Genomic DNA, 15715 nt, shown 5'->3' with positions numbered 1-15715 from the left:
TATTTTTTTACTTTTGTAGTCACACGAAAACATCATTGGGGTATTTCAAAAGTGTGCTATTCAATACTTGTAAAATAGAGATAATTTTTTGAAAACATTAATGTTCAGTTTCAATTATAGGACTAAAAAGGATCGTAATAGTGCCACTGTATTAATTGTAGGGTATTTATATGCTGCTTGGGTCAGTAAAAAGAAACATTACACAAAAGAGGAAACAGATGCCTTTGTTAAAAGCAAATTTTGTTTTGATAGGTGGCTATTAAAGAACAATTACAAAGAAAGAATAAAAAATATTTTCACAATAGAGCACATTAATTACTGTTTTTGAATAGCCAGTATTAATTTTATAAGTAATATCACAATAAATATAAAGTGTTAAGAAAAAAAGTTTTAAATCTAGTTAATAATAAAAAATAAAATCCAGTAATTTGTAAATATTGTAGGTGTACATTTTTGTAATATTTTGTAATACCTTACTTATGTAAATGACATGTAATATTTTTCTAATAAAAGATGAAAAAAAAAAGTTTGAGGTATTCTTTGTAATGAACATGTGTTGGATTGTGACATTTAAATTAACAAAATATTTCATAGCACTGAAACACCATCGATGTCACCAACGTTCTCCGTGAACCGCTAAGTCAATTATTTTTTGTAAGTAATATCACAATTAATATCTAGTGTTAAGAAAAAAAAAGTTTTAAAGTCTAGTTAATAATAAAAAATAAAATCCAGTAATTTGTAAATATTGTAGGTGTACATTTTTGTAATATTTTGTAATACCTTACTTATGTAAATGACATGTAATATTTTTCTAATAAAAGATGAAAAAAAAAAAGTTTGAGGTATTCTTTGTAATGAACATGTGTTGGATTGTGACATTTAAATTAACAAAATATTTCATAGCACTGAAACACCATCGATGTCACCAACGTTCTCCGTGAACCGCTAAGTCAATTATTTTTCCTCATCGAGAGAGTGACGATATTTCCTCGCCCTATTTACCTTCAGTTTAACTTGTAGTGATCGATGATCAGAATTTGGAGTCCGGAAGTGACCGACCCTCTTGTTATGGGTGAAGAGATGGTTGTGGTCGTCTCCATCTCCATATTTAATTTTACGGACTCTCTGCTCTCTTTGCACTTTTGATGAATGTATGTTTACTCATGTTTATGGAGCCATTAAGTACGGAGGAAATAAGAGTTAAACGAGTATTCAGAGCGTAATTTTTTAATATCCTTTTTGTCATTATGGGATGTGTATTAGTTTCAGTTAAAATTACTCTGTGCTGTTGATGAAATATGGTTACATATGTTTATGGAGCTAATATGAACGGGGGGAAATTAGAGTTAAAAGTGTTTAGAGCGTAATTTTTTATTATCCTGTTTGACGTTATGGGACTGTTAGTTTGTTACAGTTTAAAATTAGTTTGTTGATCAAAGAGAGCGAATTTGACTCGTAAGTTGTTATACAGAATAAGTTTACCGTTTACGTGAAAAAAAAAAAGTTTTCTAGGATGAAATAATTAGTAATGGAGGTTATTGTGGTGGAGACGCGTAAACGAATATGAAGTCTCTTGTTGTAAGTGGCCGGTGGTTGGGGGAGGGGGACGGGGTGGTTGTGTATTGGTAACTGGGGTTGGGGGAATGTGGTGAGGCGATCACTGCATTGTCAAAGAGGCCCAAGTTAAGGGGTAACAGGAAACTGATGCTCACGTCGCCCTATTGAATAATAATTTAGCTTGTTACCGAATGAAAATGCCCTGTTATACAAAAAATCACTAATGATTCGAGACGTATGTCGTGTATAGATAAACCTTTATCAAATTGTCCTCGCGTTTGAATCTTCTCTTGCGTTGGTGTCGACTGTTGAGAGATTTGTTTGGGGAGTGACGAGTGAGATTTTTAAGAATTGGAAGTTTATAACCGTGGCCGACAACGTAATAAGTGGTGAAAGAATGAATGATCGCTGTTGGATGAATGTTTCTTCTTCTTCTTCTTCTTGAGGTTCGTGTTGTGTACGAGTGATGACGATGACTTAATGAAACTTGGTAAACAATCACAGAAGCGTTATGAAGGAAGAGCTACCATTTGTAAAACATTTTTGTTTTTTTAAAAATTCTATAGTGTTTTATATTAAATTCTGAAAACTATAGTTTCATTTTAAATCATAGGAGTTCGGATTTTATTTCCGTAAGTGTATCTCAGAATCAATAGGCAATAAAGTGTACGCCGGAGAAATTAGGTCTCCTTTTCAGCTATATTCAACATTAATTATCTTTAACCAGTCTTCTGTGGAACGGAGCTCAATACCGTTCATTTATTTCCAGGCCACATAATGTCCACATAATCACATTGGTCGCCTTATTTTAGAAGTAGTTTATAATTTCTCAATTTTTATGCATAAATTTCCCTTCTCGATTGCCAAAATGGGAATGACCTACAACAATGGAACAGACTTAATGGCTTGTAACTTTGTGCGTTTGCATATTTTCGCTTACTCGGGGAGAAAGCCTACACACTACTTTTGCTGATGTTGTTCTTGTTCTTGTTGGAGGTTAGGAAAGGTCTATTAGCCTAAAAAGGTTTATTAGCCTAAAAAGGTCTGAAAAGGTGTTACGCCTTGAGTTAAAAATACAGAAATTTTAGGTTAGGATATTTATGATTAATTCATTAGGATGAAAATGTAAAAACTGTACAGAAACATTATTTCTAAATAGATAAAGCATTTATTTTTATGTTTGTTGGTGAAACAAGGCTCTATTTGACCGTAGACTTTAGCATGCTATAATTTACGTTAAAAGTTAGACTAGAATGTTTACAACTTATGCATGAAGGGGGAAATCTTGCACGCATCCCGAGTAAGCTGGAGGTCTGATCATGGCTTGTATGTAACATTTATTAATATTTTTAAATTTCGATCTTTTCCAGTTGGTGGACCTCATCCCGGGGTTAATGAAATGTCTCTTCGATATCTTTTTTCTTCTTTTTTTAGGGATTGCTGTATTTTCTTTTTTAATATACCTTTGATAGTGATAGTTAGAGGTGTTCAGCGTCATTACTTTGGATACTTGGTTTCAAAAACCGTAGACGTTGCTACAGGTTCTTTGCAGCGTTGGTTCAGCCCCTAGCTGCAACCACTATCATTCCTTTTACTGTACCCTCATTCATGTCTTTCTTCCATCTTGTTATCCACCCTCTCCTAACAATTATTTCATACGCAAATGCGAGGTTTTCCTCCTGTAACACCTTCCAAACCTACCTACCTTTATGGATAAAATGCCAGTCATATATTCACTTATTAGAATCATTGCTGTATTTTTATCTTTTTTGAATATGCTTAAAATTCTAGTTTTAAAACCTTTAGAAAATCAACCACATTTATTATTTCATCCAGTAACCGTTAACTGTTCTCATTACAAAAATAAACTAATTACATAATAGTTTCAGCCTCTCCACAATTACTACACAGATCCGTTATGTTCATCATAAATAACCTAGCCTTTGTAGCTAAGACTTCATGGATAGACTTAAACTGTACTTCTCTGTTTATTGGAGACTTATGATCAAAATTTTCCCTTATACCATACCAGTTAGGCAACGGATATAGTGTTCAACATTTGGCAGAATTGATTCACCTCTCATCATTGTAACAATATATATGTTTGGATTTCAGCTAAGGGTAGGTCTTGCGTTTATTACCGAATGAAATATCGTATTTATTAGTGCCAAATAATGGTTTGTTACTGTTGTTTGGATTTAAGCTCCAATTTTGACAGTTTTGTCTGCGAGAACAACAGCAAAACGTTACGATACCACAAAAAAAAAAAAGTGCATATCGGCTGGTCCTTAATGCTTTTGCAAAAATAGCACCAAGAAAATTGGTTTAATTAAACATTCTTGACCAACTAGCATCGTATGAGCCATATAACGGACTTACAACAATATCCATCTGCATAACGAATCTAAAGAGTTAACTTTAAACATATCCATCTGCAAAATTGTAAGGTTCAAATCAAGAGATACTAAAAGTCTTCCAGTAGTTATTAATTCGTTGCCAGATTTTATTTTTGGGATGGACAATATCGTACATTGGCTGTATATTATCGTTATCAAAATTGGTACTGAATTATTAGACTCACGAGATTGTCACAACAAGCTCACAATGCTTTCCTACTACTGCAGATGCTGTCTATAGTAGGAGGTCCTTTGGCTTGTTATCTACGCTACTCTGAGGAGCCATATGGCTTTAACTCGTTGGGATGCAGTGTTTTTACATACACACATCTCGTTATGTGGTCGACAAATTATATTAATAACGATATCTTCGTGTGGCCATCTACTTTACATTTATCATGTGCTGTTCAGTACTACCACCTCGGAGCAGGTGACGCGTAGAGAACAAGCCCAAGTATAGCAACCAATAATAATACTTAAAATTAAGAAGGAAACTATTTGTAAACTAACTTTTGAGCCGATTTACTTAAATGCATATCGATAGAAAACACGTTTTTGTATTGAAACTTTCAACCAAGGGTATACCTTGGTTCCAACAATGTTCCTTGGTTCATTTTCTGAAAATGTCGACCCTAAATGTATCGAGAGGCATTTTGCTGTCAAAATTGGTCGTACCTTTAAATGGTCTCTCTCCCTCTCTCTCCCGTAATGTGAAAAAAATTCTACATATTTAGTGTAAGTTCGTAAGCTGTAGGTATTATAGTTTCAAAAGCAGACTCGAGTCTCTTGTATATCGTGAATATCAACTGTTAAAATAAATTATACAAAGGGGTTAAGTTTTGTAATAATGCAAATAGCCACGCCATGGATAATTATCGTACGATGGCAACCAATCCGGTGACAAAGATATACTTTTTCTCCGGTCTGGAAGCCGCTCCGGGATAAGTTAGAAGCTCGAACCGTTGGCCAATCACAGGCTCTGGTCACCTCCTGTCACACGCCATTGGTTCAACCTGTCACTTGGTGTCCTCATTGTCCTAACCTTTTTTTTTTTCTAATCGCAGTTGTCATTTATTAGCGTTTCAAATTTTTATAAATTACTTATGGATTTTTGCTTAAGACTATATTGGTAATAATGTTTTTTATACGAAGTGAGGGCTTATGAAATTCGATTTTGTTGGCGTGATTTTAGAGGTCTAGTTGGAGACTGGATGACATTGCGTCGTGGATACCCACCATATGATGCCATGGAGGGAGCAATGTCTACAGAATCAGGGAAGTGGGATTGGTGGGTGGAAGTCTAGAAGGACTGTGGGTGGGAAAGGCTTTTCTCGGGATCCTATTCCACAATCGCGACCGTAGGTCACCCGTCAAACATCTTGACGTTGACTATCATCTGGCACTCGGCTTCCTGCTTCGAAGGATACAGCATCCTTGCTCTGTGCAGAGCGATATCGCTGTACAGCTTTTAAACAAGATGAACAACATTTTCGTCGCAGGTGACATTATCTGGGAAAAGGACATTGGTCCTTTGATGTCCAGCTCCGGATGTAACTTATTCGGGAAAGAGGACTCCCTCTCCGATTACTCTAACTGCTCGTGGACAGTGCCCGCGTCGTCTTCGACTAGCCCAAAGGAAGATTCCATAGAGTTCGGTGACTTTGGTCTGCCCAATTTTATGCAAGATGATGAGGGGGACATCAATTTTACTCTCTCGTTATTGGCACAACACTTGGTAAGTTTTTTTTTTTTTTTTTTTTATTTGACAGTGCATTGCATTTCCTAACTTGAAGGGATGGTGGTATCTCCCTTTGTGTTACTCTTATTGTTTTTGATGGGTTCCTTATAAATTTGGTAGATCTGGGGTACCTATCCGCGGCGGCCCAGACTGGCATTTGGGGTTTTTCTATGCAGTTTTACCTACTGAACGATAATTTTCAGTAATATTTATTCGGACGACTGTCATTAATCCACAGGGGCCAGTACTAAACACGGCGAAATCCGCGGTTACGTTTCTTGCAGGGTAATTCTGAAGAATAGTTCCGCACGAACTGCAAGGAACGTAACCGCGGATACGACATCCACTGGGGATTAGGGCGTCAATTGCCGTGTTTAGTACTGGCCCCTGGGGGGTTAATTACAGTCGTCCGAATAAATATTACTTGAAATTCTTGTTCAGTAAGTAAAATAACATAGGCAAACGTCAATTGCCATACTCTAGGCCACCGCGGATTGCCTTCCGCGTATCGGAAATTACTTTTTTAACTTTTCCACATCACAGGATTTCTGTAGGTTGAGAATTTTCTAGATCGTAGCCGTCTACGCTTCCCTGAATAATGAATTTATCTTTAGTTAATTATTTTAGGTTGTTTTTCATTATTGACCATATAGTATTCATATGATTTGCCGTAATATTCTTCTTTTTCTTGCTGTCATTTTGTATACGATTTACAATTTTTTATATAGATTTCAGTGATCGATTCATTGACTTTTGCTGGTTGTCATTTTACACCACGACAATTTGATCTCTCAAGCGCCTCAGTGGCGTGGTTGGTTTGGTGTTTGCTTCTCACCTCGGTGGTCGCGGGTTCGATTCTCGGCCATTCCATTGAGGAGTGAGAGATGTGAATTTCTGGTGATAGAAGTTCACTCTCGACGTGGTTCGGAAGTCACGTAAAGCCGTTGGTCCCGTTGCTGAATAACCTCTGGTTCCATGCAACGTAAAAACACCATACAAACGATTTGATCTCCCATCCATTTTACAAAATTTCAAGTATCATCTTGTATATTTGTGTACCAAACTCAGCGTTTTGTCTTGTAGCATTAATATTGTACACTTATCATTCGTTACGTATTTCAGGTGATCATTACTTTACTTGGTACGGAGCACTTTGTGGTTTCCATCTTTTCCCCAAAAATGTTTATCTGATTTTCTGGTAAGATCTGGCAACTAGATTTTCTGGTAAGATTTGGCAACTACTAGCCTAGTTACTTCTGCGCCATAACGCCATTGTTTTCATGAATATTCGTTGAGAGCGGCGAACTACGCACATTTGTAGATACGATTCCAAGATTATTCATTAACTTCATTCTTGAGAATTGTTCTTAGTTTTGCATAGATAGTTTCTTCTTCTTCTTGGTTATGTTGCTCTGTGCCATTGTTTGTGATTTGTGGTCAACGACAACATGAAATAACAGTCTGTGTCCAGATGATCTACTTTGTTGACATAGCCTAATTGGTTTTGGCTCAGTGGGACCTGGGCATGCTTAAATAAACCATGTATCCATCTGTAGGATATACAAGGATTAACTAGCATCCACTTGTGTAATTCGGTTCAATTTTTATTTATGTATTTAATGTATGTATTTATTATGCAGCTTTGTGTTGTAGTACTATGCTTTTGATTATTGAGCCAGTTTATTCATTTATTTTTTTATTTCATAAAAATTAGCACAGAGAGAGAGAGAGAGAGAGAGAGAGAGAGAGAGAGAGAGAGAAGAGAGAGTAGTAGTAGCAGCTGAGAATGCTTCAGAACTGTTCTTTGAAAGCCTCACTTTTGAATAATTTCTCTTGCATTATTTATGGTACCTCGGATTGTGTTACAGTGTTGAGGTGAAATGATTCTCCACAGTACATGCTTTAGACAATTTGCCCAAATTCTGTAATAACTTTGTGACTTGACTTTTATTTTTTGGGGAGATTTCCATTAATCCTAAATAATTTAGTTCCAAAATTTTCCCCCTGGTAATGCTTTACTTAATCAGCAAAATCTAGCTTAATATTCTTAATTGCCATTGGCTCTAGAGTGAAGCCAAATTTTTATGAAGTCCTCACGTGTCCCACTGTAGGCGTTACGTAAGGTTCTTTGAAGCGTCCCTTCGGCCCCTAGCTGCAACTCCTTTCATCGCTATTACCGTACCTCCATTTATATTCTCTCTCTTCCAGCTTGCTATCCACCCTCTTCTAACAGATGCTTCATAAAGCAGCTTCGAGCTTTTATTCCTGTTAACTAACACCTTTCAAACCTTTCTACTCAGAATTTCCGTTTCAGCGCCTGATGACCTCATGGGTCCCAGCGCTTTGCCATTCCATTCCAAGACAAAGGTTTGGCCTTAACAGTGACTGTTGTGTCTTTAAAATATTACTTGGGTTTAAAGTACGAATTTGATCGTAATTAGTGAAAATCCAAGGTGTATTGATTGCTTAGGCGTTTGTAATAACCAGTAATCAGTATAATGATATCTAGACGAGGATTATGGCTTTATTTGTTCCCTCTACATCATCTTATTTGATCACTTCAGCGCGTCAGTGGCGTGATCGGTATGGTGTTAGCGTACCACCTCGGTGGCCGCGAGTTCGATTCTCGGCCATTCCATTGAGGTGTGAGAAATCTGTATTTCTGGTGATAGAAGTTCACTCTCGACGTGGTTCGGAGGTGACGTCACGTAAAGCCGTTGGTCCCATTGCTGAATAACCACTGGTTCCGTGCAACGTTAAAACACCAAACAAACAAACAAACATACAATATATATTTAATCACTTCAAAATAACACACTGAGAACGTGAGGTCGTTGGTATCTTGAAGTTCTGGAGGTTTTTTTTTTTTGTCTGCTGATTTTCTGCTTCCTGTCTATTACCTCTTGTTTTCCATACATGTTACATTTCATTTTGCAGAAATCGTGTCTCTTGCACTTGTTATTCGTATGTTAATTTGCTCCTTATTCGCTTGTGTATATTAGACGAATGCTAGTCTATATCATCGTCAGAGCTGGAGCGTATTTATACGATCTGACATATTGTTTAATATTCTCTCTCTCTCTCTCTCTCTCTCTCTCTCTCTCTCTCTCTCTCTCTCTCTCTCTCTCTCTCTTATACGTGATCTATCAAACAGATTTTTTTCAAGATGCTTATATAGAGACTTTTATTAATTTCTTTACCAGTTTTAAAGTTAGAACACTTGATAAATTTCGTTATCGGGTGCATATCTCGCACATTTAGAACTGATTCCCTTATCCTACTCGTAGGGGGTATAGTGCTATCAGTGCACTTAACGGGTTGCACTGTAGGCATTACTAAAGGTTCTTTCAGCGTCCCTTCGGTCCCTAGCTGCAACCCACTTCATTCTTTTTACTATACCTCCATCCAAATGATGTCTCTTCCATCTTGTTATCCACCCTCTCCTGACAAGTATTTCATGGTGCAACGGGTAGGTTCTCATGTTACACCTTTCAAACCTACCTACTCTCAATTTCCTTTCCAGCGCCGAATTACCTCATTGGTACCAGTGCTTGACCTTTTTCATAATGACTCCTAAATTCCATACTATTCCATTCCCCAATGTTGCTTGTTGGCAATAGCAACCAGATTCGCTGAACAGCAGCATCGATATGCAGTAAATGATGCCTCGGTGTCGAAGTTTTCAGGTCCAGATCCCTTTTATTCCTCTTTCTGTTTGTTAGGCTGTGTAATTTGGAAAGTTTAAGCACAATAGCTTATTTACATTTTGATCTGTATATTTTTCATATTTCAGTAACTGATCTCTTCTTTCTGGTTCCCTTTTATCTTCTGCTACTTCTTTTTATGCCAGCTATTTGAGAGCTGATAGTCGGTTCGGTGGTCTGGTTAAACTATCTTAGCAATAAAATAATTCTAATGAACAACCATGTTCTGTAGAAGCTAAAATTTCTAGTCCATTGGACCCCTATGGGCTTGTTCCATATGAATAGGGTTCATCTTTTGAATACCAAAATACTATATAGATAGTTGTGGGGGACAAGCTCTCTTAACCTGGGCCAGTTCAGGTTGCAGTGCCCCAGCTAAGGTTAGGTTAGGTCAGGATGTACATATTAGGTCATAGGAATCTTGAAGCAAAGAAACTATTTATACCCCTAGTCTGCAGCGTGTCCCAAAAAAGGGGGTTTGGGGTGGGATGGAGTAGATGGGGATAAACTACCTCAGAAATGACCAAGAATAAAAAAAAAATAATAAAATAAAATTATAGTTACATGTCCCCTCCCTCTGGGCCAATTCAAGGGCGCATTAACCTGGGAAAGGTTTGGTTAGGTCAGGTCAATATGTATTAGGATGTGGCAGTTTTGCAGCATAAAACCTGCTTAAAACCACTTCAGACTAGGGGTTTACATTATAAGAAGAATGCAATGAATTTTGCAGTTTTCTCTCTGGAATAGTCTACTGCCTAGAGTTCTCTAGAATAATCACATATTTTCATAGGTATTGATAGGTTTTGGTAGTTTCAATGGGGTTTAATTAAAACAGGCTGTGTAAATAGGACAAACATTCTTTTGGTGCAGTTGGTGCTTGTTGAAGCTAGAAAAATAATTGAAAAATTTTCAGGTCTTTTTAGTTGCATGAGTTTGTTGGTAACCACCCAGGTCTTTGATTAGCACTTGCAAGTCAATGCATTTCTCCCTCATTTTTGGTGTATTTGAGAATTTGTTTCCTTTTGTTTTTGTGTTGGAAGGGTTTGTTTGTGGGGCTTTCCTGCCCTGTGCTTTGTGATGTTCCTTTTAGTATGATGTCTGAGAATTCTTCATCATCTGGTGGGGATGACCAAAGCAGATGTCCAGGTTATAATTGATTGTGTGGAATTGAAATCCCCTAGAGTGAGATGTCATGCCACGTCCTGAGGAAGTCTCTTGGTTGCTGTATTAAGCTCCTGAGGAAACCCTCGAATTGGGATATAATGCTAAAGACCTCGTTACTATATATTGGCCTCAGAAAATAGGATGGGAGAATTACAAGGTCTCATTTTCAGTGTGACGCTTGAAGGGTTAGGTCTGCTTTTCCATGTGGCACTCGAAGGGTTGGGTCTGCTCTTCCGTGTGGCACTTGAAGGGTTGAGTCTATTTTTAAGTGTGACTCTTGAAGGTTAGATCTGTTATTCAGTGTGATGATTGAAGGGTTGGGTCTCATTTGCAGTGTGATACTCGAAGGGTTGGGTCTTTTTCAGTGTGACGCTCGAAGAGTTGGGCATCTCTTTCAGTGTGACGCTCGAAGGGTGGTCTTTTCAGTGTGATGCTTGAAGGGTTGGGTGTCCTTTTCAGTTTGACGCTCAAAGGGTTGGGAATCTGTCTGTGTGACACTTGAAGGGTTGATGGCTTATTTCCTTGGTTCCTTTCTCTAGTATGATGTCTGAGAATTTTTCATCATCTGGTGAGGATGACCAAAGCAGGTGTCTAGGATATGATTGATTGTGTGGAATTAAAATTCCCCAGAGAAGGTTGTCATGCCAAGTCTTGGAGTCTCTTTGGTTGCTGTTTTAAGCACCTGAGGAAAGCCTCGAACGGGGATGTAATGTTAAAGACCTAGTTACTATCATATTGGCCTCAGAAAAGAGGATGGGACAATTACAAGGTCTCATTTTCAGTGTGACGTGTGTTTTTCCGCGCGGGACTCGAAGGGGTGGGTCTCTTTTCTTAAGTGTGACTCTCGAAGGTTGGGTCTCTTTCAGTGTGACGTTCGAAGTGTTGGGTCTCTCTTTCATTGTGACATTCGAAGGGTTGCGTCTCTTGTTATTGTGACGCTCGAAGGGTTGGGCCTCATTTTCTGTGTGATGCTTGAAGAGTTTGGGTTTAATTTTATTTTGTGCTGGAATTTTTGGCAGACGCTTTTAATGTGAAGTACCCAGTTGTCGAGTTAAGGTTATACTATGTCACTAGTATTTCAGTGGACAGTGCACTTCAAACCCTGAGTGCCATTGCCTGTTTGTGAGCAGACCTTAAGAAAGAGGTATCAAAGAATAAGATTTAATTCTGGTATTGTGAAGGGATCAAATGGGCTTAAATCTGAGGGCTCAGATGCAGTACAAGAGCCCCAAAGGAGAGCTCACAAAGTAATGGGCATTGCCCCTCCATGGGTTATAGAAGAAGCTTTTTGCCATCACAGGTACTGAGGGAAGGTGTTTGGCATCGCCATACTACCTTTTCTGCTTTTTACCTATATCATCCACAAGTCCTTGGACACTCTTGAGGCCTTGTGGTGGTGCTATTAAGTTACTATGTGAATCCCTCCTCTCCTGGACAAGGGTGGGCTGCAAGTGGACAATACTTTATTGTAAGTGAGTGTAAATTACCATATATGACCCTTCCCAGTGACTGGACCAATTCCTTCTGAAGGCTTCCCAGAGTGTCACAAACTGGCATTGGGACCTGTGGTTAGACTTATGTTGGGATGAAGGGTTAATGAGAGCCACTTCCCGGCTCGCCTACAAAAATGGGAAATTGAAACCTAATTTGGCACAAAAACAGGCATGCAAGTCAGTCAATTCCTCCATACAGCATGAAGTCCTGTGAGGGGGTAATGCAGTCAGTGCACCTCATGCGGTGCACTAAGGCATTACTTTAGGGTCTTTGCAGTGTCCTTTTGGCCCCCTAGCTGCAACCTCTTTGATTCCTTTTACTGTAACTCCATTCATATTCTCTTTCTTCCATCTTACTTTCCAACCTTTCCGCACAATCGATTCTTAGTGCAACTGCTAGGTTCTCCTGTTACACCTTTCAAACCTTTTACCCAAGTTTCCTTTGCAGCGTGAATGACCTGATAGGTCCCAGTGCTTGGCATTTGGCCAAAATTCTATATTCTGCTTCCACTTTAGCATAAAGAAAGAGGGCAAACCCAAGTCTTTAAAAGGTTATTCCCACCTGTACCGCCACGCTCTGTTAGACCGACCAAGCTACACCTTTAGGTATCATATAAAGTCTTAGGTTTGAATAATGCCAAATATACTAAAACTTTGTCATTTTTCAACCGTGTTTTGTTATAAATTCATTATTTGTTCCGATGCCATATACTTACCCCGAACAACTATCGTAGAAGAATCCTAGATGTCAATCCGGTACCGACCAGAAAAAACTGGTTATTCCCTCCCAAACCCCAGCCAGGTATGTGCCCCAGGGTCGAAGAGCACGACCTCTGACCTGCAGTCCTTTCCTGGTCTCTGTAGCATTCATATGCTCCAGCTCATCGTCCGTTACCAGCCTGTTTCCCTTCGTCTTTCCCTGTGTGTGTTTGCTGCGTGTGTGTAGGCTTTTGGTCTTTTATGGAGTCTTCGTCACAGCAGCGTTGCCCAGGTCCTGAGGGTAGGGCCTGTGGGAGTCATGTGCGACAACGCCACCGTCATTGCTTACATAAAAAAGCAGGGGGTCTGAGATTGTGACCCCTGTGCGCCCTGGCAGAGACTGTACTAGAGTGGGTGGAGAACGCCGGAATCTCCCTGTCAGCAAGGTTCATTCCGGGAAAGAGGAACGTGATCGCCGATGGGCTCAGCAGGCAAAGCCAGGTCCTAGGGGCGGAATGGTCCCTACACCCGGCAGTAACGGGCGAGCTGATAGGGAGGTAGGGCTCCCCTCCATGGACTTGTTCGCAATGAGCCTGAACCACAAGCTCCTGGTGTTTTCTACTCCCTGGTCCCGGACCCGGCAGTGGTGTGGGAAGACACATTCCAGCACCCCTGGGACGGTCTAGACCTCTTATGCGTTTCTCCCCTTCGGGGTCCTCAGGCAGGTCCTCAATTGTCTCCAAACCTCCAAAGCCACTCATGACCCTCGTAGCCCCAGGGGACCGGACAGAGACTGGTTCCTGGATCTCCTGGAGATGTCCAACCAGGAACCCTGGGAACTCCCCCAAAGTCTGGACCTACTAGGGCAGCCCCACTTCAAGAGGTTTCATGAGGGCCTGGACGCGCTCTGCCTTCGTGGGTGGAGCCTATTAAGTTCCTCCTGAGCGAGAGGGGATTCTCGCGCTAGGTGGCCTCCCGCATGTCGGGATGTCTTAGGAAGTCCTCCGCAGCAGTTTACCAGGGGAAGTGGAAGCTCTTCGGGGTCTGGTGCAAGGGACAGAACTTGGACCCACTATGTACCAAGATTCCCCACGCTGCGGAATTCCTAGTCTATCTGAGGACGGAAAGAGGCTTTCCATCACGGCCATAAAGGGGTCAGGGCAGTTTTGAGCCAGGTCTTTTATCAAAGAGGGGTAGACCTGGGGAAATTCCAAGGACATCTCCCTGCTCATTATGGGCTTCGAGCAGGCATGCCCCCCCCCCCAGTCCCTGGCAGTACCTCGAGCCACTCAAGGATAATACAGACAGAGAGCTCACACTCAAGACAGTCTTCCTCTTGGCCTTAGAATCCTCCAAGAGGGTGGGGGAGCTTCACGGCCTCTCCTACCAGGTGTCCTACTCAAGGGGGTGGAAGGATCTAACATCCCGGTTCGTGCCGTCTTTCGTAGCCAAGACCAAGAACCCGTCAGTAGTGGACGAGCGGTTCGTGGAGTTCTTCATCCCAGCCCTGCGGAAGTCAGAGGACCCCAAGGACATGCTCCTTTGCCCAGTAAGGACAGTAAGGAAGTACCTCAGCAGGACGGAAGGACTCCACCCTGGTATTCAAAACCTGTTCGTCTCTCGGGCGCGAGAAAAGGACGGTCGCGAAGAACACCATCTCCTTCTGGTTGAGGGAGACCATCAGGAGGGCCTACGAGGGAGCTGGGCTTCCCCCCCCCCTCAAGGCATGAAGCTCCATGACATCAGAGGTTTAGGCACCTTCCTGTCTTGTGCCAATAACCTGGCAGTCGGCCAGATCCTGAGGGCAGGGGTGTGGAAGAGGCAGTCCACCTTTATGGCCCATTACCTCCAGGATTGCATGAGGAGGTCTCTTGATGCCTTTGAGATCGGGCCGGTGGGGGGGATTCGTCATATGAAAGTGTGTGTATGATGCTTGTCCATCCTCTGTATCCTACCCTTCCCCACTCCCCCTTTTCCCTACTGGGCCTTCGACGTAATCAACAAGATTCCTCAACCATCAGGTGAGTCTATGTGGGGGGATAATATATGCTTACAAACCATTGCATTAACTCATAGAGAGTTATTCCCTCCCCACCCCGCCAGTCGGGATTGGTGGAGTGGGTCCCCCCCCCCCCCCCCCCCTCCTTCCTTCCTTCCTTCTTTCCTTCCTGAAGGAGGCTGACCTCTTCCTTAGACGGGACTCATCCTTCCCCAGATAGTCCCGCCTCCTGGAATCTTTGTTTCTTTGTTGGAGATATTAGGTATTAATTTTTAAAAAACATTTTTACTCCTCTCTTATGCTGGCTGCTGTCAGTAGTGTGTGATGTCTATTTGATTATAGCATTCACCAACTTTGTCTAGATACATATATCGCTACCATTAATTAATCGTATTGATGATCCCGTAGGAGGTTGTGCCGTCAGTGCACCTCTTTTGGTGCACTTTAGGTATTACTTAAGGTTATATGCAGCGTTCCTTCAGTCCCCAGCTGCAAATCTTTTCATTCCTGTTACTGTACCTCCATTTAATTCTCTTCCATCAATTCTCTCCATCTTTCTTTCTACCCTCTCCTAATAATTGGTCCATAGTGCAAATGCGAGGGTTACCTCCTGTTACACCTTTCAGACCTTATTGCTGTCAATGTCTGTTTCAGCGCTGAACGACCTCATAGGTCCCAGCGCTTGGCCCCTGGCCTAAATTCTATATCCTGTTCTTCGTCTTGATGATGTTATTCTGCTCTGTATACAGTGTTGCATTTTAAGTTCTGTACGTTTGTGTGACCATCAGCTGAAATTAACTAATATTATATTGTTATTCTCAATAGATACATAATACAGCTACTGTACAGTTATGCATTACCTGTGTGTTTGAAGATGATGATTATTCAACATTTTATTAAATCTATAAATTGTTTTATGAGGAATTTACTGGACTGTTTAATGTGATACTCCACATCTGCTC

General features: G+C 40.7%; 1 protein-coding gene across 10 annotated transcripts in view; it reads left to right on the top strand.

The window, feature by feature from the left end:
• Positions 1–15715, top strand: part of LOC135209052 (protein bicaudal C homolog 1-B-like) — a 167447-nt gene that overhangs the window by 48342 nt on the left and 103390 nt on the right. For 2 of the 10 annotated variants that reach the window (XM_064241607.1, XM_064241606.1), the window contains exon 1: positions 5337–5691. The exons of 4 other annotated variants lie outside the window; for them this stretch is intronic. In XM_064241607.1, coding sequence (XP_064097677.1) covers positions 5434–5691 — 258 coding nt within the window. In that variant the 5' untranslated portion in view covers positions 5337–5433. Of the gene's footprint in view, positions 1–5330; positions 5692–15715 lie in introns of those variants that run through there. 4 more of the 10 variants (XM_064241608.1, XM_064241610.1, XM_064241623.1 and 1 more) reach the window with 4 other exon arrangements.

The sequence above is a fragment of the Macrobrachium nipponense genome, chromosome 37 (assembly GCF_015104395.2).
Source record: "Macrobrachium nipponense isolate FS-2020 chromosome 37, ASM1510439v2, whole genome shotgun sequence".
NCBI lineage: Eukaryota > Metazoa > Arthropoda > Malacostraca > Decapoda > Palaemonidae > Macrobrachium > Macrobrachium nipponense.
This window is presented reverse-complemented; position numbering and strand designations above follow the sequence as displayed.